The sequence below is a fragment of the Mustela lutreola genome, chromosome 1 (assembly GCF_030435805.1).
Source record: "Mustela lutreola isolate mMusLut2 chromosome 1, mMusLut2.pri, whole genome shotgun sequence".
Lineage (NCBI taxonomy): Eukaryota > Metazoa > Chordata > Mammalia > Carnivora > Mustelidae > Mustela > Mustela lutreola.
In genome coordinates, this window is record NC_081290.1 from 66630846 (window position 1) to 66658367 (window position 27522).

General features: G+C 54.6%; 1 protein-coding gene and 1 long non-coding RNA gene across 7 annotated transcripts in view; one reads left to right on the forward strand and one right to left on the reverse strand.

The window, feature by feature from the left end:
- RGS12 (regulator of G protein signaling 12) overlaps positions 1 to 27522 on the reverse strand; it is a 105286-nt gene that overhangs the window by 71091 nt on the left and 6673 nt on the right. For 4 of the 6 annotated variants that reach the window (XM_059166356.1, XM_059166349.1, XM_059166333.1 and 1 more), the window contains exons 1-2: positions 20471 to 20614; positions 11099 to 13079 (exon numbers count right to left, since the gene is read on the reverse strand). In XM_059166356.1, the coding sequence (XP_059022339.1) occupies positions 11099 to 12979 (1881 nt within the window). In that variant the 5' untranslated portion in view covers positions 12980 to 13079; positions 20471 to 20614. Of the gene's footprint in view, positions 1 to 11098; positions 13080 to 20470; positions 20615 to 27522 lie in introns of those variants that run through there. The other 2 variants (XR_009351746.1, XM_059166342.1) reach the window with 2 other exon arrangements.
- On the forward strand, positions 24660 to 27200 carry LOC131826795 (uncharacterized). Its single transcript, XR_009351756.1, has 3 exons — positions 24660 to 24873; positions 25130 to 25329; positions 26432 to 27200. It is a non-coding gene; the product is annotated as an uncharacterized LOC131826795 (long non-coding RNA).

Below are 27522 nucleotides of genomic sequence, written 5' to 3' on the forward strand. Positions count from 1 at the left end.
AACCAAAGCAACAAGCACATAATTTTTAGTCCCTCGACTTTTATTAAGAAGGAATGTAGGTGCCAAGAGCACCTGCCTTGGTTTTCTCAGCGCCACGGGGCTCTTGGCAGTTGCTTCCCGAGCCGGACCTGGGGCAGCTCTCCAGACTCCCAATCCATCCATCAGCCCTCCTGAGGGGCTACCCAGAGATGGCCCCAGGGTAGCTGTGGGCTCCTTGAACACTTCACACTCTGGAGGAAACCAGAGGCCCCTGGAGGCTAGGAGGCAGACCACAAGCCCAGCACCAGGCAGAAGACATGCCAGGACAGCTAGAAGGGACCAGGCTGACAGGAGTGGAGATGAGGCTGAACGCAGCAGGGGGATGCATGGGCAAGGCCGTCCTGAAAACCAGTAGGGGATCTGAGCAAAGTCAGCTGACCTAGTGGGCAAGCTGAGAGAAAGGCAACCTGTGTGCAGCTGTGAGCAGAAAGAACCCAACGGAGCAAAGGCCAGAAGCAGGGACAGCAAAGGGGTCTGTCTGGGGAGGGAGGGAAGAGGGAGGGAAAGAGAGCAGGAGAGGGAGGGAAGGGGAAAGGGGAGAGGGAGGGACAGGGAGAGGGAGCGGAGAAAGACAGAGGAAGGAACTGTCTCAGGAACAGGAAAATCTGTAGGCTTGAAGAAAAGGCAGGGGCAGCCCAGGGTCCCTGTCCCAGATGCACCCTGGCCGCCACCAGCAGCACAGGGGTGCTGAGAACTGGTAACAGAACATCCCACTACGCTCATCAAATGCTAATATCCCAAAAAGAGTTCAAAGAGGACCCATGCTGGCAGGCTTCCTGTGCAGGGATGCAGAGCACTCCCTTCGCTGGGACCCTTCCACACAGTAGGTGAGGCTGGGTACCTGCTGTCCAGACTCTTCCAGGTGCCTGGGTCTCTGCCCTTCTGACCTCCACCCCAGGCCACCTGTTTTAAGAGGCTACCTCAAACTGTGCTGCCTTAGGGGCTGTCCTGGGGTCCCCTCCATGGGGTCCCCCTCAGAGGCTGCACTCTTTTCCTCCCCACCCATTAGCACAAACTCCTCCAGAAGCAGGGCCCTCGGTCTTCTGAACACCTACGGCCCAGCACAGTGCTGGGAGAAAGACAGAGGACAACCTGTCCAGAGACCTAAGTGCCCAGCAACAGGGAGCCCGTCGCTCTGAGCCAAGGGAAGCCAGGCAGCCATCCAAATTAAATGCCTTTGCTGCAGCCGAAGTCGCACTATGGGTAATGCTCTTAGTCAGTTCTGAGGCCAAAGAGGGCTCTGAACATGCACAAGATGACCCCGTTGCACAAATCGTGTGTTTGCGATTCTGCATTTTTATTTGCAGGGAGGGGTAACAAGCACACAGCTTCGTGAGAAGAACACAGTGTCACTGGGCTGGGCTGGCCATGCAGCACTGGAATACGCCAGAACCCCCAGCCACCAACAGGAGTGAATGTAGGTGGCTGACACTGTGGGCTTGAACATGGGGAGGAGACAGACAGACGGAGCATGCTATCACGGTCACATGGCCATGGCCGTGGTCCAGCATCGGCGGTAGACTCCGTCTCGCCCCAGCTCCGGGCATGGGGAGCACCGCCTGACCACTGGCAGCCACGCTGGAGATGGAGCCGAGGCTTGGGTATGCAGCCGGGCTTCCAGAAGAACCGGAGGGCCCTCCCGTGCACCTGCCCCCACGTAGGATGTGGGAGAAACAACCCACCTGGCTCCCATCACCTCAGACCATGAGCAAGGGGTCTCTCAGGGAGCCTGAGAAGTGTCGTTCTCTCCAGGGTAGAAACAGGGAGAGGGCAGAACCCCACGGCCCTCCACCACTCGGCACTGGTGCTGAACTATCCCATGGAACCACTGCATCAGGGGCTCATGTCACCACAGGCCGTGACCCAAAGCAGCCAGTCCAACCCCCTCAATCTCACAGCAGAACATGGAGGCCAGAGAGGCGCCCGCTCACAGTCACCCAGGGGGGACTGGCCTGTCACTTCTTAGTTACAATTAGAACCAGAAACTCCGAACGCTGACGACGGAAGGTCATCAGTCACGGGGGAGCCAAGCTGTGCCTGTCTCGCTCAGTCATGCCCCCACCCCTCCAGCAGATCCCAGCACACAATAGGTGCTCAGTCAGCACTTCCTGAAAAGACGGATGCTAACAAAGAAGACCTTAGCTCAAAACAGAGACCAGATCATCTGGAGGTTTTTCTAAAATGTGGGAAAATTAGAGAATTTAAGAAGTAAGACTTCCAGCTGATATACTGCTCCTGGTGTGTCTAGTGCGTCTAGTCAGAAAGCAAGCCCACTCCAGTGGTTTTCACAGGGAGAACCCCCTGGAAAGAACAGTGAACCAGGCACCAGAGACACGGGAAGGCAAACAGAGGCCCTAAGAGGTCTGGAGACAGCCACCGTGGGAGGTGGCTATATCCAGGGACTGGGACAGGACACCAAGAGGGAGGGAGAGATATAAACTCAGTGGCCAAATGAGGACCGAGACCTGGGAAGAGATGGGGCCATGCTGGTGTCTGAGGGGCCAGGAGATAGCCCCCAGGGAGGGGGGGAGCCCAAAACTGAGCTAAGGGTCTACAGGGGGAAGAACTGCCCACTCACTGAGGTGAGAAGTGTTGCTGTGGCAAAAAGGAGAGAGCAGACAGGGAGGGACAGGGCCCTCCCCCTCCCTTCTGTCCACTCCCAGTGCCCCTGGGGGCAGAGCCTGGTGACGACCCAGCTCTGCCAGGGGTAGGGGACACAGACACCAACATCCAGGAGCTGATTGCAGAAGGGAGGCTCTAAAAGTAAATCTAATTAAAGATACTTATAAAGGAAGTCATAAATTTTTACAAAGAAAACAAAGCTAAAATAAATGGAGAGAAATACCAATTTCATGGATAGGAAGACTGGATATTCTAAACATTTCAGTTCTCCCAAATCAGTCTACAGATGAAAGTACGACTGCAACAAAAATGTTGGTAGCATTTTTGGACAATTTACAAAAACTTACTGTGAAATCTACATAAAAGAGCAAGGCTCAGCATAGCCAAGATAAGGTAAGGAGATCCAGCATATCAGATATGAAGACTCATTACTGAGCTGCAAATGTGAAAGGAAAGTATCATTGGAGGTGTGGACGGTGGGGAGTAGAGCCCTGAGAAGCAGACGCACACACATGTGAACACGTGATGCATAGGGGCACAGCTGAGCCACATGGCAGGATGAATTTTGTGCTCTAACAAGAGCAGCAGCTCCAAAGTCATCCCAAGAGAGAAAAAATTAATTTGCCAATCACCTTATTCCACTCATAAAGATCAACTGCAAACATTTTTAAGAAAAATAAAAGATTTTAAAAAAAACAGAGGGCACCTGGGTGGCTCAGTCGGTTAAGCATCTGCCTTCAGCTCAGGTCATAATCCCAGGGTCCTGGGATCAGGCCCCACATCGGGCTCCCTACTCAGTGAGGAGCCAGCTTCTCCCTCTGACCTTCACCCCACTTGTGGTCGCTCTCTCTCTCTCTCTCTCAAGTAAATAAATAAAATCTTTTTAAAAAGAAAAGAAAAGGGAGAGGGAGAATCTTCCTGACCTCAGGTTAATGATGAATGTGTTATATCAACACTGCAAATCAGAAGGAAAAGACTGACAAGATGGTTGACATGAAGGTCAAGAACTTCTGTTCAGGGGCGCCTGGGTGGCTCAGTGCGTTAAAGCCTCTGCCTTAGGCTCAGGTCATGATCCCGGGGTCCTGGGATTGAGCCCCAAATCAGGCTCTCTGCTCAGCAAGGAGCCTGCTTCCCTTCCTCTCTTTGCCTGCCTCTCTGCCTACTTGTGATCTATCTGTCAAATAAATAAATAAAATCTTTAAAAAAAAAAAAAACAAAAAAACTTCTGTTCATGGAGACCCCACAAAGCAAATGAATAACACAAGCCATGAACTGTGTACATGCAATGCCATCAGCACAGGGTCAACAGCCAGGATCTAGAATTCTGACAGGTCAAGCAGAAGAGACAACCCAAGAGAAAAGTGGGCATCAGCTTAAGCAGGTGCCTCAACAATGAGGAACATGCCTCTCCAGGAGCAAAGCCATGGTGCACTCTCCCGTCTCACTGCTAGACCGGTGAAAACTCAAGAAGCCTGGCCAGGCCGAGTGTTGGCGAAGACATGCAGCGTCAGTCTAGGCACTCACAGTAGTGGTGAGGGACTGCCGGGAAACTGAGGCATGGGACCTGAACCCACAGTCTCCCGGTCTTGGACTGGTGATTGGGTTATAGGGGAACAGGCACTGTAAACTCCAGGAGAAATTTACCTGCCAAGGGTAAGTCCTCACATTTCAGAGGTGGGGCTGGAATACGTCTGGGGAGAACCTATCAGGCCTCCACTCCCAGAGACATTTATCTACACTGCAAAGGGTAGGAGGGGAAACCCAGGGTTCACCCCTCTGTCTCAAAGGATACTTGCTTAAAGAGCCAGGGATTCTCTCCCCTCTCAAGGGAGGAAAGAAGAGGGTACAACCTGTGTATAAGTGCCCCAATTCCCATTTACAGGGCTTCTTGCCTCCAGTACCATGCTGGTGCGCAGGGTGATCCCTGACACGACTGTCCCTGCAATGGGCCAGAGGCAAGGACTGAGCACCGGGAACAGTGTGCTTGTCATAGATCAGTAATCCAATCTGTCCCTGCTCCAGAGACCTGCTATTTCCAGTCAATACAAATACAGATATGAAAAACTCAGCACGGGCCGTTACTTGCAAAGATGGACACGTACTGCCACGGACCAGCCATTCCACCGTGGACAGACCCCGGGAAACCCCGTCATGCGCACAGCCCGAGATGGAGATGGGTGCAGGGTGTCCCAAAGAGCAGCTCCCACCATTCCTTCTACGGCTCGGGGGAGTGTGTATGAGAGAGCGAGCGTGTGTGTGTGTGTGTGTGTGTGTGAGCGCGCCATGAAAATAAATGAGGGGCAGCCGCACACAGTGTCCCGAGTAAATCTGGGAAACGACACCGGACAAGTGATAAGGCATCTTCACAAAGCTGAGAAAGAAGCACGAGGACAGAACAGGTGACCGTGCAGGACTCGAAGGCTCCTGACTCTGGTAGGAACATGGTGGCCACTTAGCTCTGAACACTCACTTTGCCTGGAAACCACAGGAAATCTCAGCAGGATAGTCAGCAGGGGGCGCTCTGTGTCTGTCCCTTTGTTCCCAAGGCCTCCCTGAGCTCCCCAGCCCTGGGCCCTCCCAGCAGTGCTGGAGAGGGGACCGCCCCTGGCCCCCAGCTGCCAGGCCAGGGTCTCGTGTCCCTGAGAGCCTCCTTTCCTCATGATCTGGGGCAGAGAGGGATGCCACGTTGCTCAGCATTGTTTCCACAGGGTCACGAGTAAAGCTCTCTTTGCAGAGGGACTGAAATCCTGGGGCCTTTGCCCTGGCCTTTTTAGGAGTCTCCAGGGTTTTTTTACAATCTATTTTAAAACTTCCTCTCATTGTACTAGAAGAAGCCCGGAGCCATTCATGGGACGTAGAATGCTCCCTGCGCTATGGGTGAGGAGCCTTTTGCTGACTAGGCCACAGGAACACAGACGCCGCCTTCTGGGGCCAGGCCTTACTTCACTCTTATTCAAAGAATTCAGAAAAATAATTTTTTTCTCCCAAGGGATTATTTTTAGCAAGTAAAATATGTTCCTATTCCCTTAATAAAAAATCGAAGTACAAGAAGATAAAACTAAAATGTCCTGGACGGTCCCCAGATTTCCCTTACCTGCCCCCCCCCCCCCCGCTGCAGTAACTATGAGTTGGGGGTGTTTCCTTTGAATTTGTTCTAGATATTTATATATAAACATATGTGCACTTTAAAACATACAGGTTTACTTGAGGGGTACTGAAATTTTTACACAAAAATGGGAATATATTAAATATAGGTATTTGGGGGATCTTTTTTTTTTTTTTTGGAAGATTTTATTTATTTATTTGACAGAGAGACAGTGAGAGAGGGAACACAAGTAGGGGAAGAGAAAGAGGAGGAAGCAGGCTCCCTCCTGGGCAGAGAGCCCGAGGTGGGACTCGATCCCAGAACCTTGGGATCATGACCTGAGCTGAAGGCAGACGCTTAACTGACTGAGTCACCCAGGCGCCCCAAGACTGTTCTCTCTTCACCTCTACTGTGGAACTGTGTACGCACACGTGGCCGAATGGCTCACTACGACATGGGTGGCCTCCCTGCTGCAGGGGCCGTCCTGTGACCCGCCTGACCCACATGGCATGGCAGACATGGGAACACAGCGGGGCCATGACACTGGAGCAAGGGTGTGACGCTCTCTTGTCCTTCAGGGTCAGGTCCAGCAGGTGGAGGAGGAGAAGAGAAGGAACCCAGAGCTCCAGAGGGGCGGTGCGTGCACCAGCCAGCCAGGGACGCAGTAGTCTCCGGGGCTTAGGCCACTGGTGCCATCTTGCTGTGACCCTGCGCTAAAACCTATGCTACTTTTAAATGAGCACACGTAGTCTATGGTATTTTTCCAGCACTTTCTCATCGCATTCAATCAGAAAGGTAATTAATTATTAGGCGCCCACCAACACTGCCGGGTTGGAAGTGACTCTCTCCGGAAAGTTTACCCCACTGACAGGCAAGTGTCCCCGGGGCACCGGTCCTCAAACGCCATGGTTTCAGGATGCCTGCACCCTCTTACAAATTACTGAAAGCCCCAAAGAGCTTTTGTCTCTGTGGGTTCCATCTACTGATGTGTTCATATGAAAAAGGAAACTGAGGAATTGAAAAATGTTTCTTAATTTGTTTCAAAATAGCAAATCCCTTGGATGGTATCATAATGAACCTACTTTCATTTCACAATTTTCCAAAATCCACTATGTGCCACGTTTCAGAATGTGGATTTTGCTACTTACCTAGATATTTTAATTAATATCATTCTTAGGATATCAGTTTTCAAAGACGCAGAATTCCATATTCTAGATTCAAAATAAATGGAATGGAATCACTTTTGATGCTACACACAGCATTTCAAGGTCTTGCACGTTTCTCACATGGGTCATGGGCTCCCTTCTGTATCTACCAGCTACAGACACCAGCAAAAAGAAAAGCAGAATAAACAAAGTCAGCAACCATCCGCAGGGGCCTCTCTTAGGCTCCGACCCCCAGGAACTCCCTCCTCCTGCTGCCTCCTACTTCCTCCGGCCTCCCCAGGCCTCCCCAGACCAGAACATTCTGTGACCCCGGGGCTGGTGCTCCGCTGTTAGCAGGACTGGGAGCGACATTCCCCATGGCTTACTGGCTTCCAGGCTTCCCCAAGAGTGGGGCTCCCCAGGCCAGGATCTGGACTGAGACTGGGTACAGAGGATGAGGGCGCAGTGACAAAAGCAGGGGCCGAGGCCGACCGAGGACAGCAGGCCGTGTGCAGGAGCATGCAAGCAGTAATTGGACAGGAGCGGCGTGTGGGAGCCGTCGTCAGTGCACAGAGACAAGGAAAGGCCATCTTGGGGTTGGGGGAGTGTGTGCCCCTCACCTGGGGAGGAGGAGCCAGGGGGCCATCCAGGCCAGTGCTGCCCCACCATCCCAAGAAAGAGCCCTCGGGCACAGGTGGCCAAGACTAGCTCCAGGACAGCTAGGTGCTGAGATATGTCTGGGGGTAGGCAAAGCTCCAAGCCAAAGCCTGATGGAGGCTCTGCCAGCAGCATGGGGGAGGGAGGGGTCAAGGTCAAACAGGAGCTGGTTCTGGGTTTGGATATCTTCCAGGTGGTGTGTGAGTGCTGTGCCATTTTTCTCAGGGATGGCCATCCAGTTTCTGCTCTGTCTCCAGAGGAGCAGCGAGGCACGGTGGCAGGGGCCTCCTGGCCTTGGGGAGTGGCCTCTGAGCTCCCCCTGCCTCTCCCCTACTGGCCTCTGTCCTGCCCATGCTGCGGGGCCCGCCCCAGGGTCCCCGAGGGCTCTCCCTCCTAGTAGCTTCCCACTTTAGGCCTACTTAGCACTTTCCCAGCTGTTTCCCTGCTCGGATTCTGGTGTGTTTTTGATTCTGGTGTGTTTTTGGTCCCCGAGCTGCGGCCCCACTGAGACTGCCTGAGTCTGTGTAAAGCAAGGCACTGAAGCTGCCACTACCACAGACAGGAATGGGAGTAACCCGGGATGCCTCCGCTGCTCCCCTCCGCCCTTCCCAATGCCTCCCCCTCCTCTTCCCGTTTCTGGCCACTTCCCACATTCCTCCCAGCCAGTCCTCCTCATCCCCATAAGCCTGCAGGAGGGACACCAGGAGACCAGCTCACAACCTCTGGAAACTTCAGCTGCTCCAGCAAGGGAAGCTGCGGGATCAGGCTGAGCTAAGAACCAGGAGAACCCATGAGGCAAAGTAAAAAGTAACTGATGATTTTCAAGAGTTATAGCAAGAACCATTCCCAGCTACTTGTGAATAAGGATAAAGATGCCTGGCCGGACAGCTCATAGACTCCTGACCTGGGTCCGCAGCCCCCTGGTAAGAACCCTACTGTTATGTCCCGACAAGAGAGAGGCCACCGCTCTGTTGCAGCCTAAGTCCCAAAAGCCGGGTCCTCCTTCTCATGACACTTGTGTTCAAGGTGAAAGGACATCAGAAAGAAGCCTGAGACCCTCACAAATATAGTCACTGATCTCTGACAAAGGAACAAAGGCAACACAAGGGAGCAAAGACAGCATCTTCAACAGACGGCTCTGGAGCCACAGTACGGCCCCGTGCAGAAAACTAAATCTAGCCAGGACCCCGACACCAGCAGGTGCTGGCCAAGACACCAAGCCACGGGAGCTCCCATCCACGGTGCCGGGAATGCAGAAGACGGCTGGTTGGTTTCTTACAAAACTGGGCACTCACCATCTGATCCAGCCATGAAGCTGCTTGGCATTTACCGCAGGAGCCGAGAGCTCACGGATGCACAAAAACCTGCACACAGATGTTAACAGCACCTCTCTCTCTGTAATCCCCCGAACTCCGGAGTAACTAACATGTCCTTAGCAGATGATGGATGAATCCGTGGTGGTCCCTCCAGGTGGAAGAGTGTTACCCGGCACTAAACAGAAGCCGGCTCTTGAGCCCCGAGGAGACCTGGAAGAGCTGGGATGCACGTGATGGAGGGAAGGGAGCCGGCAGGGAGAGGCTGCGAGCTGTGAGAGTCTGTCCGTGGCATGTCCTAGAAAAGGCAGCATGGTGGGGACGGCAAGGAGATCGGCCGGCGCCAAGGCTGGGATTTGGGAGGGGGGAGCAGGTGGGGCATGAGGGGGTTCAGGGCAGTGAAGCTACTAGGTGTGAAACCGTCATGACACATGCACAGTATGCGCAGCACTGAGCGTGACCTGGACATGAGCCGTGGACTTGGGGGGATGATGACGTGTCAGCACTGGTCCACTGGTGGGGCTGCAGACAGTGGGGGAAGCTGTCGTGTGTGGGGGCGGTGGGTACGTGGGGAGTCTCTGTGCCTTTTCAGAGTTAATGTAAACCTCAAACTGCTCTAAACAAATTACAGCTTTAACAGAAGGAAGAAACCCAAGGTTCAAATTGGGACCTTGCTTAATCCTGTTAAAGCGCAAACCTTTGTCCTCTGGAGGACTGGCTGCCTCAGCCACAGGACTGGGCCCACAGCACCCCACTGAGGAGGTACCCGAGGTCAGAACCCTGGGGGGGCCCTCAGACAGCAGGGCACCTGGCAGCAGAGACAGCTGCCATCCCACCTGCGCCGCACACACCACCCAGTCGCCCTCTCCTGCACACGGGCAGGGAGACACGTTTGTGTTCAAAGAGACAGTGACTTCTCCCATTTCAGATAACACTTGCTGCGTTCCAGGCCTTCCCTCCACCACCCACCCCAGGGGACAGGGACGTGGGGCGGGGAGGCTCAGGTGCACGGTGCTGCCCATGCCACAGCCCGGCCCGGTGGGGGTGGCCGGGAAGGACGGGGGCAAGGGCTGCTGCCCGAGAACCCAGGCCACCCGTGGCTCGGCTAAGGACTAAGAGAAGGGGCATGCGAGAGGCCAGAGTGCAGTGTAAGAATGGAGTCAAAAACCCACATGATTACAACTGTTTATAACCTTAGACCAATTAAAATGTGCCCATGGCGGATGACAAGAGGGAAAGCCAGGGGGGGCTGCCCCCCCCATCTCGAACTGTTCTTTAATGCACCGTACAGTGAAAACTACCATGACACGGGAAGGGAATGGGCGTGAACAAAATACTCACCCCCAGCTCTCCTGCCCCCCACCCCGTTGTGAGAACAAAATGCGAACACACACAGAAAAGGTATTTTAAAATCACGGAAGTCCACCTAGAAAAAAGTACCATGGAAACAGCCTGAGCCAGGCACCACTCCCCCTCTCACCGGGTCACTCACACGGCACCCACCACCCAGCAGCTCAGCCTGCCCATCCCCGTCGTGACCCCTGTGAGCCAAGTCCTGCAGGCTGACGCCCACCCTTGTCCTCCAAACTGAGTTCCTGGTTGTGGAGGGGTGGGGAGGCAAAGGCCCCAAAGAACATAGACGGGATGTAGGTGTTCAGGGCACCGTGTCAAGCATGGTCCCCCCACCATCTAAGACGCACCTGAGGCGAGCAAGAGACCACGAGCCACCAGCCCACTGCTGCGACTGGCTGGCATTTCTCTCACGGCAGAATTTTCCAGATGAAGGAAACGGAGCAAGGATCCACACCCTGGGAAATTCCCTGTACCAAAGTCAATAGTCTCTGGGCTTCAGGAATTTTCTGCCCTCAAAAGGGCGTGCGGAAATGGGCTCCATGGGAGCACAGGGACAGCACCTTCCTAGGCCCCCACAGCAGCTCAAGAGGCAGGAGGGCAGGAGGAGGGCCTTGGCCTGGCTGTGAGAAGTGACGTCCCTTCCGCCATCACCTGCCCCACCCCGTCGTTCTGCCTAGGACCTGCAAGAGTGTGGGCGGCGGGCAGAGCCTACGGCACATAAGTGGAACACGTCCTGTGATGGCCAGCAGAGGCCCAAGGGCAGCAGGGGAGCCAGGCCTGGACACCTGTCAATCAGGTATCAATCAGCACATGTCATCCCATCACGGATGGACGGGGCTACAACTCCAAGCTCACTTCTCCTGAACCACACTGAGCAGGCTTACCTTTTTGTCCTCCTTTGTCTTTCGAACTTGACGATGGGGCCCAAAGATGTTCTGCATCCCGAAAGCCTTCCTGGACCAGTCCCTCTTTTGGGCACCGAGCGGGAGCTGTGCCAAGCTGCCTTCCAGCCGGTAGCGGTCGGCGGGGATCTTGCTCATGGGAGGAGGCAGTGTGCCGCAGTTGACACTGGACCACCCATCTGTGGAGTCCGTGTACGACTCCTGGTCGCTGGCATGTCCACACTGCCACTCCTGCAAGACGTGGACCGGGAGCCACCGCTGGCCCAAACCACCACCGTGGCCAGCGGCGCCCCTCTTAGAAGGAGGGACGGAGCTCCGCAAGGAGGCCGGGGGAACTTCAGCGTGAGCAGCGGGTCCCAAGTGCTTACTGAAGTCCCGGCCCCTGTCAGCTGGCGGAGCAACCTCAAACGGACCCCCCACTTCAGTGTCGTGGCAGAAGGCCCCGTTCCAGGGGGTACCCCAGGGCTGGGAGCCCCTGCCGCCCATACCCTCCCAGCCACCATTGCCGGGGCTATGCCTGCTTGAGCTGGCCCCCAGGTCAAGCACCAGCACCCGGCTGCTCCTCTCCTCCTGGTGGAAATTCCCGATGCCACTGTCACTGTTGCTGCTGGTGCTGGCATTCTGCTGGGCATCTGCGTCCCCATCTGCAAAGGCCCGCGCCCGCACCCCCTCGATCAGCTCGCCCATGTCCCTGTAAAGCACGGAGATGAACTGGAGGACGGGAAGAGATGACGCCGGGAACTCGAGGCAGCCATTGGTGTCGGGGTCAGCCGTGCACTCGAACCCAAATCGCCGGGCAATGCCTTGATGGATTTTGTGGCTGAATAAGTCTGGATCCACCATGAACACGTGGCAGGAGGTCCGCAAGGCACCTTCGTCCTCATGTGCCAGGCTCCCGTCATCGCCGCTCTGCATGGTCACGAGCCCGAAGAGCCTCCTGTCATCCGGGCACACGGCGCTGAAGGCCAACTTCTCTGCCGGGTACTCGGCCAGAACGGCAGCCTGGTCGGTACAGAGCTGCACTCGGTCATGCAGGACCCGCATGGTCACAAGGGAGTGGATCTTCTGCTCAGCCCGCAGACGTCGTAGGCAGCCGCGAATGGCCTGCAAGCTGTCCGACTCAAGGTTGCAGCTTGTGGAAGGAAGTTCGATGGAACCCAAGTAGCCGACGACCATGGCGACGTTCAAAATACTGGCATCCAACGCAAAATCTTCGTGGTTCTCAGGTCCGATGCTGAAAACGGAATCATCGTTAATGACTTTGGATACTTCCTCCTTAGAAAGCAGGCTGGAATTTGGGTGACTTACACTTTCACGTCCAAGGTCAAAGCGCGCAGCGGCTGACTCAGAAAGGGATCTCTGTTTCAGTTTCAAGGGCTCTGAAGTGCTTGTGCGAAGACTAGGATTTTCAAAAATCATACTGAAAATGCCACCAGACTGCATCTCTTCAACCACTCTCTCTGCTCTGTTGATACCCAAGGCTTTGGAATCAAGCTTGGGCTTCAGCCAGCCTTTGCCATCATAAAACCCAATCTCTTCGTCACTGGAGCAGGACTCCAGGTGGCCGAGGCCTTCACCAATCACCATGTGTAGGACGCCAGAACATTTCCCAATCAATTTCACCACATCCTCATGGGACGCTTTCTTCACATTGATCTCATTGACAGCGAATATCTGATCACCAGCACGGAGACCCACAAAATCTGCGGGGCTCCCTCTCATGACACAGCTGAGCACACAAGGCGCCTGGCCAGAAAGGGTAAATCCGTAGCCCGCTCTTCCTCTGGCCACCTCCACGCTCCTCAATCGAGGGGGCGCTGGCCCATGAAGCGGACGGTCCACCATGTCCCCTGCCCTATACATCTCTATGAACTTGCAAGACCAAGGGCATCATTCTTTACTCCAAGGGTTCCATCGTTCAGGAAAGGCTGGGCGCTGCCGTCCTTTTTCTTGAAATAATGTCCTAAGGAAGGAAATACATAGTTTGTTATTAAAGAGCCCGTATTTCTATTGCTTGTGCAGAGTACCTAAATGTAAGAAGAGAACTCATCACAAAAACCGTGACAGGAAGTCTCCGGTTACCACATAAATGTCGAAGTGAAGGAGAAGCAGTTTCTAGATACAATCAATCCTGAAGTCAGGCTAAGAAATTTCCCTTCACACTAGACCGTGTTTCTCAGAACTGCAGTGAGGCTAATCCCACCTTAGGTTGAGGAATCCGGACTGTCGCAGAACCTGGCCTGGTTTGCCCGCTTTCTCCTGCCTGTCTGGGCCAAAAGGGAAGACCCCTCGAGACCCTTAGCATTCAAAGTGTGGTCCGAGGACCAGCAGCCTGGCAGTGCCCAGGAATGGCTACAACACAGGCTCTCATGCTCCTCTGCTGACCCAGCACATCACAGTCTGCATTTGAACCCGAGAGGCAGAGACAGAGCAAGAAGCAGGGCTGGCCATTGACTTGGTCTAGAAAGGCGCCTCGTTGATCACAAACCCCTCCTTCACAAGCAGCTCTCCAACAGGAAAGAGACAGCTTATATTCTCTCACATTCCAACTCCCTCCCTCGATTACTGTCTTCTGAGCAAGGTACCATGTGGGGAAAATGCAAGAGTCTGAACCTGCCTCAGTCAACCACAGAGGCCACTGACAGAACAGATAAGCCAGCAAAAAGAGCAAAGGAATATACTTAATTGTTCCAGGGGATGACTTCATCATTAAAAGTACTGGTTGTCAGCAAACCTGTGTCAGGGTCCCGAACCAGCCCAGGTCCACTGACTCCCCAGGAGGACACAGGGGATGTAGCAGGTAGTCGTGCTCACAGCCGGGGGTTTATCCCAATGAACACAGATGAGGCAAAATCAGTGAAGGGAACAGGTACAGAGTGGGAGGCTTTGGGGGCGATGAAGTCCAAAGGAAACAGGCGCCAGCTGCCAGCATCCTCTCCTGGGAAGTTAGGTGGGACGCGCTCTGTTCCCAGCAGTGCCCAGTGACAACACATGTGGGGTTCCGTCTCCCGGGGAAGCTCATGAGACGTGGAGCAGGGCTCTCACCCGGGCTGGTCCCACAGGCCCCTCTCCCTGGCTCAGCCCCAACCACAGACCCCCAAGAGGAAGGAGTGTCGGCGCCGACCACAGCACTGGTGCGCACGGGGTTGGGGGCACAGCTGAGGACCCAAGAAGGCTCCCAATGGCGGGCACCTGCACGGGCCTCTCCAGCAGAGCTCCTGTGGCACAAATCCCTTCAAAGATCACTTTAAAAAACAATATAATAGGGACGCCTGGGTGGCTCAGTTGGTTGGGCGGCTGCCTTCGGCTCAGGTCATAATCCCAGCGTCCTGGGATCGAGTCCCACATCGGGCTCCTTGCTCAGCAGGGAGCCTGCTTCTCCCTCCGCCTCCGTCTGCCAGTGCTCACTCTCTCTCTCTCTCTCTCTGACAAATAAATAAAATAAATAAAATCTTACAAAAAAAAAAAAAAACAATATAATAGGGGACACCTGGGTCGCTCAGCTGGCTAAGCGCCTACCTTTGGCTCAGGTGTCCCAGGTTCAAGTCCCACATCGGGCTCCTTACTCAGCGGGGAGTTTGCTTCTCCCACTGACCCTCCCCCCTCATGCACTCTCTCTTTTCAAACAAATAAATAAAACCTTAAAAAAAACCAGAATATATTAAATCATGTTGTGAAGAGCCAAAACACAGAGATCATGTTAAGGAGTGTACTTTTTTAAGTAATTGTTTTAAAGTTGTTAGGAGAAATTCTTCATCCCGGGAAAGGTCTGCAGTAACAGAAGCCTAATTCCAAGTATTGCACAGCCACGCACGAGAGAAGGAGCTGGAGGGACTGAAGGGTATGCTCCAGGGTGACCCTGCTGGCGGACACAGGGACACAGAGGACACAGTGTGCAGCGTGTGGGTTTGAATAAAACCATCCAGATAGTAAGACTGATAAAAGAACAATTTATTTCTAAACTACCATACTATTTAATACCTATGTGGTAATTCGGGAATCATTTAAGTATGATGAGTAGACATTTAATACTTGATATTCATCATTAAAAATATGTATATTACAGTTGGCCAAGAATAGCGTTTGCTGGTCTCCTCACTGGGGCTTTTCCAAGCTGCATGGTGCACCCCCCCACAAATATGCCTCACCCTTACCCCCACCCCACACAGGGGAACTGGGAAGGAGCCAGAGACCTCACGGCCATGGTCAACTGCAGGCTCCCAACACGGGAGGTCACCCTGGATGATACAGGCAGGCCCAGGGGACTGGCAGGAGGGCCAGAGTCAGAGAGAAGCAGAGACCAGAGGCGCAGGCTGTGAAGGTAGAGGAAGGGCCACAGAGCTCACAAATGGGGCTTCTCTAGAAGCCACAAAAGGCAAGGAGACAGACAATCCCCTGGAGTCTCCAGAAGGAACGGCCTACTGGTAAGGAGGGGGCACATGGGTGCAGGAAACAGCACACTGGGGCCATCACTGCGACCCCTCCCAAGACAGAGGTTGGCCCTGCAGCACTGCTCTGGTAACAGAAAACCGCCTGGTTGACTCCACCAGCCAACAGGAGCTACCTCTATAAAAGAAAGGATTTCCTAATTTTATATGCAGAGTTATTTTGTAATTCATCCAAACACTAGAGTCCCCGCACCTATGATATAACACAGAGTAACAGTCTTCTGCATTTTGGCTTGCACAAAAAAAAAAAAAAAAAAAATTGTTTCTAATTCATGTAAGTAGTATCTTAATACCTATAACCACGTGTTATGAGTTCAGCCTACAAGTGAATTTTTCCTTAAACTGCATCAGTTAATAGTAAAATGAGCAGGCAGTGAAATTCAGAAAAAGCACAGGGAACAGTTTCCAGCACACACACACACACACACACACATACACCACCATCCCCCCACCACCACCACCCCTGCCTAGGCTTTCTCCCATCTGAGCTGCTTTAGTGCCAGTTCCTAGGTGCCTTTCCTCCACCACGAAAACTCTGGGTGAGTAGGTCTGAGCCACCTGCTCCGACAAAGTCCCTACCCCCACCCCCCCCACCAGGTGCGTCTGACAGGTGCCAACACCTGGAACGCCCTGCCTGGAGCTCAGCTGCTCTGGGCTGAATGCATGTGTCTCCGGATCCGGATCCGTAGGCTGTTGAAATGCCACTCCCCACCCCCAACCAGTGGGACGGTATTTGGAGAGCCTTTGGGAGCGATTAGGTTCAGATGAGATCAGGAGGGTGGGGCGGTCGGGATGGGGAAGAGGAGACTAAGGCCCTCCCAGCCCTCCGCCCCTGCTCTCCTTCGGTTGAGGACAGTGAGGACACAAGAAGGCGGCCACACGGAAGCAGGAGGTGGACAGTGGACCCGTGGGCACCTGGACCTCGGCGTGCCTCCAGCCGCTCAGCAGGGAGTGTCCTGGCAACCTAAGCTGACAAAGACATCCTCTGATCCAGCCTCCCCATGGGGCAGGAAAGGGAAGAGGTCAGAAAGAGGTGACAGCTTCCTCGCAGCACAGACAGGGGGACGCGAGGGTCTCCTCCTCACTACGCCCACTACCAGGATCAGTTTCTCATCACCAAATGACACGGCCATTTCTTTACCAACATGTCGTTCAGACCAGCAGGACCTAGAAACACAAATCAGCAGCAGTGATGTCTCCTGACTCCTCTCTAAGGTTCAAATCAGGGTCAGACCCAGAAGCCCCCAGAAAGGGGCCCGGCCCTGAGCAGCCAACAGGCCCCAGGGGGCAGAAGCAAGACAAGGCGAACTGCACCCTGTGCTCGGGTTCCCTCTGGGAGGAGAGCGCCCAGGGCTTGGCCTCCATCCCCACCCACAAGGGGACACATCTGTGACGACCACACCCCAGTTCACCATGACTCTGCCACCAGAGGTTACAGGCATTCTCAGGGCTGAAGACCGAAGCCGTGCAGAACAGCAACAGTGCCCAGGAGCAGCGTAGGAGGGGAGCCTGAGAACTACCAGGCAGAGTACCCAGCATACCGGGGACAAGCAGGAAGAGCAGGAACACAGCCAGACAACAGTAGAAGCACTGGCAGTGTAGGGCCTTACATAGTGCTCAATCCTCAGTATGCAGTACTAAGTGCTCAGTACTAGGTGCTTGGTATTCAGTACTCAGTACTTGGTACTCAGTGACCGCTACTCAGTGCTCAGTGCTCAGTGCTCAGCACTTGTCACCGGCCAGGGCTGTTCTCACAACCTTCCATGTGGTTCCAACGCCACTATGAGATGGGTATGATTATTCCCACTTTTCAGATGAGCAAATGAACATGCTGAGAGATAACCTGTAAGGGCTACACAGCTAATGGGCATCATGGGTGGACTGGAACTCAGCTCTCTCGAGTCCACATGGAGGGGTCCTCAGAGGAAGCAGACACAGCCTTGGGGCTGGAGCAAGCCGCCACAGTCCCTCCCACGGCCTAAGCCCTGGCTATAGGAGCCTGGCAACGCCATACAACCCTCCCGGACTGGGATCCAGCCACCAGCAGGCCCCGCCCCTCTCCCCTCCCCCAAGTCCATCGTGTCTGGGCACTCCCTCCAGCCACCCACCCAGGCACTTCCACAGCACTAGTTCCACCCACTAGTTCCACCAGTTCCACCCGCTGGGGGCCACCTCCCCCTAGCTTCCCCTTGGGAACATCTGCGGAAGACCCAACACAGCCCCCACATGATCACACGCACCACAACACACGCTGACCATCCCCGCATCCCAGCCTCACCCTGTCTGATTCATCCTAGCAGCCCACCACCCGACCTCGGAGAAGCTGTCCCCAGTCCAGGACATGCTTCCCGCTCTCCCCCAAACCAAACCGACCTGGGACCTGCCCTCCCCAATATGGCAGGTCCCCAAACGCCAGAGGACAAGCTTGTGGTTTCTTGGGTTACGTAGGCTACTTCCAGCTGACATCTGCTCACATTATTTACCTGCCACTCACAGTGGCCCAGGCTGGGACTGTGCATGGGACTTGGCCAAGCACAGGGCTTCCCCTTGAGGGAGCGGACCCTTCCACCAAAGACCCCACAGCTCAGGGACAAGGATACTGGCAGGCCACCAATGACTCCCCAGCTACACATCCATACCCCTGCCGCTCTGTGAGCTTCTCCCAAGGAACCCAAGGAGCACAGCACACCCCATGGGGACCCTCCAGGGGTCATGGCCCCCACACACTCTGTTCCACAAAATGGCACCACCAGCTTGGTCAACCCGGGCCAGGACCCCTTCTCTATGCCCCTGTTCCTTCTCCCTTGAGAACCCATTTCCTCTCTAGACAGCAAAGCCCTCCCTCATGGGTAATTCTCTCTGCAGCTACAAACCCATTTCCCACACCCTCCTGGCTGCCTACCACCCCACTCGGCCCATCAAACACAGCTTTTTCTGGAAGCACCTCTCTCTCCAAACTGGCCTCGAGCAGTCCCACCAGGCCACCAACAGCCCCACACAACCGCATCCACAGACACTTTTCACCCTTCATTCCCTGACTTCTCAGCAAACTCCACACACCAAACCTCCTGGGCTTGCCCCAAGCATGGGGGCCCCAAGCTCTTTCCCCTCTGCCCCAAGCAATCAGACTCCTCAAGGCGGGGGTCTCCCACATGGTGATCCCCCACCCATACTCTCCTGAAGTTCAGGGGCACCTAAAACTCAACAGTCTAAACAAACTCTTCCCCAAAGCTGCCTCTCTCTCGGTGACAGCCCCGTGGCCTCCCCAGACACACGGGCAGGAGCCACCACAAGCAGGGGCTCCCAGAGAGACTCCCCAGGTCCTAACCAGGGCGTGCAGACATTCACAAAGAGGTGGCCCCAAGAAAAGGCTGTCATAAACAAGGACCAGTCACGTGAACAGAGTCCACAAAGCCACAGACCACACAGGACGGCCCCTGGAGCAGATGGCCTGGGATATGGAAACGGGCGCAGAAGCCCTCAGCCACCAGGAGGGTCAACCCAGAGCTGCCAAGGGGAAAAGTGGGAGTGGAGGGGAAGAAAACACGTGGGTAATTCAGGGACGAGTTTCTCCACTCATCTGTCACTACATCACCTACAGAAGGCAGCCAGAAAGGGCTCCCCAAATTTGTAGGGTAGATTTGGGTCATACGACTTAAATTGTACATCATACGGAAAACACAACATTCTCTTCAGAGGACCCTGGAGGTGGCTGAGACCAAAGCCAGGCTTCAGCATTTGGTGGGATGTCTAGTTTGGGCCTAGTTTGATGTTAGAAAAAAGTGGAAAAGGGGGACCGAGAGAAAGAAACTGGAAGAAAGAGCAGAGCAGTCCTGCAGTCAGCAGAGCGAAGGGAACACTCCCCAGCCCCATCCCTGTGATCAGCTGATAGGCCACTTGCTCAGGCCCCACAGACAGAAACACAGCAGTTTCATTACAAGCCCCAAACCACAGCCATGCCGAGTCTCAGGGCGTGGTCTGCAAGCTTCTGCAGGAGCAACAGGTTACCACAGCCCCAGTAACAGCTCCAGTGATAGGGTGGGTGGAGGATGGATGGATGGATGGATGGATGATGGATGAATGGGTGGATGGGAGATGGATGAATGGATGAAGAATAGATGGGGGATGGATGGGAGATGGATGGATGGATGGATAGATGGATAGATGAATAGATGGATGGATGGATGGGGGTTGGATGGATGGATGGGGATGGATGGGAGATGGATGAATGGATGAAGGATAGATGGGGGATAGATGGGGATGGATGGATGAATGGATGGGGGATGGGTGGGGATGAATGGGTGGATGGATGGGGGATAGAGGAGGATGGCTGGGGGATGGATGGGGGCATGGATGGGGGATGGGTGGCTAGGGGATAGATAGGGGGTGGATGGAGGGATGGCTGGGGGATATTGGATCATGGGGAATGGATGGATGGATGGCTGGGGGATAGATGAGGGATGGACAGATGAGTTGGGGAATGTATGCAATAGATTAACTGAATTCATTAGTGATAATGTTTGCTCAATAAAACCTGGTTGGTAGGTTGGTCCAAAAATTAACAGACCCTTTCCCCGAGCTACAGAAAAACAAGAACCTTTAAAACAAAGAGCCCACCAAACGCTGAGCAGGACAAGTGAAAAAAGTCCCATCAGAGTTTTAGAGAGATGAGACAGGTCCGGTATAAAGGGACAGAATCTGCTCGAGAAGCCATGAAAACAGCAGAGCTGGGCCTGGGAGGCTCTGCAGCTCCCCGCCTGCATGCTGGGGCACAAGCATGAGAGTAGTGAGAAGGCAGCAGACAGGTAAAGCTGGGGGTGGGGGGCTCCCAGCAGGATACCAGTGGCCATGCCCCCAGTGCTTCCCAGCCTGCCCATGCTCCCCTCCCCCAAAGGGTGGCTGGCACCTCCATGACTTGAGGGGAGTGAAGCGATGTCGATGTCGTTAATCCACATCCCCAAGACCTCAAGCTTCCTGCAGCTCCAAAAGGTCAGCGGCGGCCATACAAAGCAGTGTGTCCAACCTCAGTCCATCAGCATCAAGGTCACCGGAGAACAAGGGCGGCACAGAAGGGAGGCAGTCGCTCTACCTCTGAGTCTGTCGCATAGTGACTACCGTCGGAATGAACTGGATACCCCAGACATGGGAACCGTCCCCCACGTGTACCATTTGTTTGACTCCCCAGGTTGTGTTTCTTTTTATTCACCCACGATGCAAGCTCTAGGCTGGTGTGGGGCTGAGCACAGACCGCACTCACCCGAACCAGCCGGCCAGACAGGTGTACGGTGGCCGATGCTCCCAGAACAGCCCTCTGGGATCTGTGGCGCTGTCCTGAGCACAGAGAATCCGGTCAACACCAGCAATGTATAAACAACCCCCCAGACATCCTGCAGGGGCGGGCTGAAGCCCCAAACAGACCAGAAAAGGAAAATGTCCCATGCTGTCCGAGAAAGGCTTATTGGGCTTTGAGACCAGAGAAGGAAATTCTTTTAAAAAGACAGCTGGACAGGCAGCACCTGCGGCACCTGCACTCTTCCCCCAAATACCAGCTGCACTGTAACACCTCTGCTAACACAAGAGAGTGAGCTGAGGTCTGTCCGCGTGCATTAAATACCCAGGAGCATTTCCTCCGCGCAGGCACTGTTCTAGGAAGAGGGAACAACAGAGACAACAGGGCCCACCCAGGGGAGCCTGTGCTGGGGGATCTTATCCTGGAGGAACCCATCCTGGGAATCCTGTCCCATGGACGAGCCTCTCCTAGAGGAGCCTGCCTTCTGGCCGCCCAGTAGCAGCTAAAACAGAGTGCAGCAGACTATTTCAGTCAGGGCTCTTGGACTGTGGAACCAGACATTAGAGGACCAGCCAAGCCATTCCTGTGACCTTGGTCACATGATGACCTTGATCGTGGGTATGGTTAAGACCCAGACTCCGCCCCTGGCTGAGGTTTTGTCCAGAGAAATCACACATGAGAAGGGGGGCCCGCCCAGGCTTTCACTTCCATCCTTGCCGGCACTCCTCCCACCCACCTGAGGAGCCACAGGACCCAGGGGGCCACACTGGACCCCTCGTGGGGCAAGAATGTGCTGGCTCTCACCCCTTGTCACCAGCACCAAGCTCACAGCACCCTCCCCTAGGGAACGCCCATTCTCAGACCACCCACCATCCCCAGGGCCCATCACAGGCCCAGGTCCCTCTGCTCATTCCCCTCCCTGACACACGCGAGAGGTGTGGCTATGTGGGTGGTCTCCATGCTCACGTCTTCTGGCCCTCTGGAGCAAAAGAAGGTGTTCAGTAAGCACCTGCTGAACCATTAAATGTGGCTGATACAGTCTTCCCTTTCTCTAAGTGTTGGAATTTAATGTTTTGTTCATAGCATCTAAAATTTCGAAAAAGAACAAACATGACTTTTGTAATTAGAAAAAAAAATAAAAGTTAACTGAAGTGTGTGACGCATTTTACATGTAATTCTTTGTCATACACAAACAATGGTGGACTTCCCTCTGCAGACCCACATCCATCCCGCCCCACTGCTGGCCCGGCGGGGACGCAACCTTGGTACCCAGTGCCCTACGGTGTGTCCTCTGCCGCCATGGCGTCTGCCCCCTACCCCGCTGGTTCCTGTGCAGGAGACCGTGCCGTAAGTGTAATGGGGCTGGCGAGGGCGCAGTGCGTCCTCATGGCCACAGAGCAAGTCTCATGGTGGGCCAGGGGTGAGCAGAAGCCATCGCCCCCCCACCCCCTCCCCGTTCACTCCCCCATCAATCAGCAAGAGTATAAGCAACACCAGCTCAGAAAAGAGTAAAGGGATGAAAGGAAGCAAAGAGCAGGTTTCACACAGGGGGCGCTGGGGCGGCCCAGACGGTGAAGCATCTGAGTCTTGATCTCAGCTCGGGTCATGATCTCAGGATCACGAGTTCAAGCCCTGCACTGGGTTCCACACTGGACGTGGAGCCTACTAAAAACAAAAGGAAAGGAAAGGAAGAAAGGAAGAAAGAAAGCTGACAGAAACCCACTCTGGCACATGTCTTGGTTCCCTAAGGGGAAGCTAGGACCCAGCACCATTCCCTGTTCCCAGAACCCAATGCCCCTCTACCTGAACCCCTGAACCCAGCTCCTTCCAGCAAGGGCTGTCAGCCTCACTGCCCAGGTCAGCAGGCAAGAGACCCAGCCTCCCACCCAGTTAAGTCCCAACACCAAGGGAAGCAGGGCAGTGGGCAGCTGGAGTGCGAGCAGGCAGCAGGAACAGTCACTGTCCCCTGCTCAGCTCACCTGCCCCTGCCGGGGGCATAATACAGACCCAAAGGGGTGGTCCTGAGGTTCAAGTGCCAGAGCAGATGGTCACCTGCTTACACTGAAGGAAGGAAATAGCCACCAAAAGAGAGCTCTCCGCAAGGCGGGCACCCGACGGTGAGCACATGGCATCACATGTTTGCAATGCAGGACAGAGCCCGTGGATGGAAAACCAGCCATATGACAGGAAGCAAAATAGCGCAGGAGAAGGGCACGGATATCAAAACGAGGACTCCATTCGGGGTCACATCCCCTGCCCCTGCTGCACCCCTCTGGCACGTCTGGGCACCTCTCCTTGGGGGCACTCACCAGCACCTCCCCCTCCCCCTCTCCATCTGTCATCCCCACTGTCCGCGTAGGCCCTGATATCCCCAAATGCCACCTTCTTGCCTTGCCTTCTACCTCGGTGCGGGCCAAGTGACAGTGCATGTGAGGTCAGGGAAAGCTGCCGGGTGAGGGATGGGACTGGGGTAACAGACAGGGCTTCTGAGAGATGAAGGGTGAACCTCACAGACCCTCACCTTGAGCAACAGGGCCTCCAGAAGGCTGCTTACGGCCACCACCCTTGACCCTTCAGGAGCCCAAGACGGAGGAAGGCTCATCTCAACATCGTCCAAGGGAGTGAACACCAGTGCGATTCAAAGAAGGCCCATGGATGGTCCAGAAAATTCTATTAGCCGGGGGGTCGGTAGCTGGGACTAAAAGCGTCAGAAGAGGCACATAATGGAAAGTGGACACTAGATCCCAAACTATCAACTGGCAGGAAGCAGGTGAAGACCCACATCCCCTAAAAGTATGAGCTGTCTCCCAGGACAAGGGATGGTGACTCAGGACGGGGCTCAGGAACCCAGAAGTCAGTGTGAGAGCTGCTGTCCCCAGACCCTGGCACCTGACTAAGGCATTTTTAACACCCGCCAAGCCCTATGCGCCCCCTCCCCTTGTCCTGAGCAGGAGTGGCCACGGTGGCTAGCCTCAGTCTGTGCCAACAGTGCGCCCTGGTGTGGGGGAGGGTCTGGGAGCCGGCCTCTAGAGTCCAGGATGTGAGGAAGTGCACTCCACGGGCTGCATCAAGGAACCACGTGTGGGAGGCTCATGCATGCCCAGCGCTGACTGACACCATGGGACTTCTGCACCGAGCTGACGTGGTGGGGGGAGGCTCTCCGGGGGAGTGTTGTGCACTGGGAGGGCCATGATGCACTGGGGCCGGGGCTGGACAGTGCTAGAGCAGACTGACCCGTATTTATACTTACACTGTTACTCAGTGATGCGCTCCTAGTGTCCCACCCTTGGCAGCCCCCTACCCGCGGGGCCCGGGCTGGACCTAGTGCCTCACTTCTAATAACCAGGGTAGAAGCAATGAGAAGCCACTTCCAAGATGACTACAGAGTCCAGCCATCTCCCTCCCTCACTGCGAGGGAAGTCAGCGGCCAGCAGCCTAATGGCAACAATGTCTCTGGCCAACAGCAAGGTCAGGAGGCCTGCCAGCAGCCACGTGAGGTCTTCGGAGGCTACGGCCAGCATGTGAGCGAGCCTGGAAGCAGACCTACCCTCCTTAGCCTGGCTGCTATAAACACAGACAAAACAGCGCTAAATTTATTTCTAGGCAGCAATGCGAGATTAGCTTTCTCACAGGTTCCCCTCAACTAATCTGTGATGAGGCAATTCAGGAAATCCGTCTGCACACACCTGAGATAAACAGACTACGGAACGGAGCAAACCAGCCAAGGACAGTGACCGCACTGGGTGACTATGTAAGCACTGTGACCTCACAGCTAACCATGACCATCCCACTACCCAACGGAGAACACGAGGCCCAGGCACGCTGCCCATGGTCACGGTCATGACTGAATGCAGACTCAGCCGACTGATCCCAGTCTGGGCTCATCAGCACGAGAGGAGCTGACCTCCCGTGAGGTTCTCCTCCTACCAAAATTATTTACCTGGTTCTTGAAGAGTCTAGCTCAATCCCCAGGTAGCTTCATCTCCCAAATTCGCCACTAATCTAAGCTGAGGAAGCAGGTCAGTAGCCAATGAAATCATTTGCATGCATGGTTGTCGGAATAATTTACAAGGCTGAACAGAAGAGCACAATATATACAATGTCCCAGCATTTTGTGATTACACAGAGGTTTTGCGTCGGGCTTTTTTTAATGCCAGTTCTTGAGGTTTAACACTTCTGAGTCCAAAGAAACCACGAGATCAAGCCGCGAGGGGCTCACATCGGGCTCAGAACTAACGGTGTGCATCCCTGTCTGCCCTGCTGGCTGGGCTCTAGGCTCCAGGCTCCAGGCTGAGCCAGGAAGAGCCAGCCCCTCGCTGAGCAGCTGCGATTAGCAGGGGAGCCAAGTATGCACTCCAATAGTAAAGTGGCTCCTGGAACCAGTAATGACAGCAATTAGAAGCAATGAGCAAAGAGGAGAAAGAAAGAAGTAAAAGAGAGAAGAGACTCAAGACTGGCAAACCCATCAGAAAAACGTATGTACAATAACTACCTCCAGTCTAATGTGAAAAGGAAATGAAATTCTGAAAATTCTACTACGCAGTTGAAGAAATAGTCATGCTCATGTCATCCTTAGCACAAAGAAAGCTTGAAACACGAGCCCTACACTTACCCAGCTTCCTCCTTCAGAACAGGACACCTGCGCATTTTCATAGCCCTGAGCCCACAGCCCCTCGGTCTTTTCCTGGCCTCCCCTTGGTTTCCCCGCCTCCCCAGCCCCAGTCACAGCTCAGCAGCAGAGGGAAACCTGTGGCGCCAGCAAGTGGCCAAGCGAGTGCCCAAGGCCCTCCAGACACAAGGGCCTGTGGGAACAGGACAGCACCCAGCAGCATGGGTCCATTCCTCCTGCTCCTGGAGTCCCGCTACAGACTGAGGCCCAGCTCCGACACCCCTCTCCCCCAGCGTTTGCCCCTTCTCTGGCACAGGAAGGACAAGGTCTAGAACTGGCACAAAGACTATCATTTAAATTACAAAGGCCCGTTTTACAGGTTCAAAAAATATTCACGCATCTTTCTGAGTGATTCGAATCATCTGGGATGTGAAGTTGACATGGAACCAAATGTGTAGGCTAACCAATTAAGAGAAGCAAATGTTTGCTCTCTCATCTCAAAGAAATACATAAAAATCCCAAGACCTGGGACGCCTGGGTGGCTCAGTGGGTTAAGCAGCTGCCTTTGGCTCAGGTCATGATCCCAGCGTCCTGGGATCGAGTCCCATATCGGGCTCCTTGCTCGGCAGGGAGCCTGCTTCTCCCTCTGCCTCTGCCTGTCTCTCTGTCTGCCTGTGCTTACTCTCTCTCTCTCCCTCTATCTCTGACAAATAAATAAATAAAATCTTTAAAAAAAAAAAAAAATCCCAAGACCTCCGACGATTAAGAAATCTCATTCTCGAATATCAGCGGGGCTCACACCACGCACAGAGGCTGGGACAAAGCACCTGCAGCCTCGGGAGACACAAAGACATGCCTGCTGTGACCCAGCAACCACACCTACAACCTGAATACCCCATGCATACGCAGGGCCCCGGCCACCGGCCTGACCCACTGGCTCCCTTCTATAATTCTGTTACTCTCCACAGGGCTGGGCTGAACAAGGATACCTGACTGCCGAGGCCAGCCCCAACCTCCGCATCCCCCCCACCCCGAGGCAGGCCTGGCCTCACCACCCCATGACTTCCCACGGCCCCTGCATCATCTGTGTGGTCGCTCATTCCCTTGACGGCTGTGGAGTGGCTTCAACAGCAGCTCCCGGGAAACAGATGAACAGTCACTGGCGATGGCTCCCGGGGGAAAGCACAGCTCATCAAACCAACGCCACCACCCACAGAAGGACAGGGAGACACACGGGAGGGCACACAGCCTTGACCCCTTTCGAGAAATCACTCTTCCCCCAATGTGCCCTCTCCCTATCCCTTCACAGCTTCTCGGCTCAGCTTGAAGCCCACGAACTCCTCCAATCCCCACCAATCCCCCTGACCACCCTGCAGACCAGGGGACCCCACACTCTGGCCATGTCTGCCGTCTGCTGTCAGCTCAGGCTCGGCACCACACCTTCCACAAGGAGCTCAGACAAGGGCCTGAAGCCGCAGCTCACTGCCACCCAGCCCCCACAGCCAGGATCGACCCCCTCCAGCCCCCAGCTTGTGGCTTCCTCTGCAGCTGATGGAACTGCACTGCTCTTTCTGATTCCAGAAACAAATTCTAGCACAAGAGTCTTGGTATACTGGAGGCAAAGCCGTCTCCATTCCCCCCCCCCCGCCCCCCGTTATTTGAATTTCCCTTCTTAGCTCTGCTTGGTATTTCTGTCTGTGGCAGTTCAACGAGCTGGTGGGTGTAGCAAATAAACAGGACACCTGGTTACATTTTGAATTTCAGATCAAAGAGGGGTAAGTGTGAGTCTAGGCATGTCCCGAATACTGTGCAGTACCTTATGTCTGATAAATCTAACTGAAGGGACAGAGAAAGCCGCAGTGCCCACGGCCCCTGACTCAGTATCCCTCAGCTCCTCCTCACTAGGGCCTGGCTGGATCCCATTACCCTCACCGCCCCCAGTGTCCCCCCAGCCTCCCTCGGCGATGTGGACAGGGACAGCCCCAGGACAAGAGGGGACAGGCCAAGCCCTGCCTGACCCCCCACCCCTCCCTGCCTCCCCCCAACTCCCGGATACCTA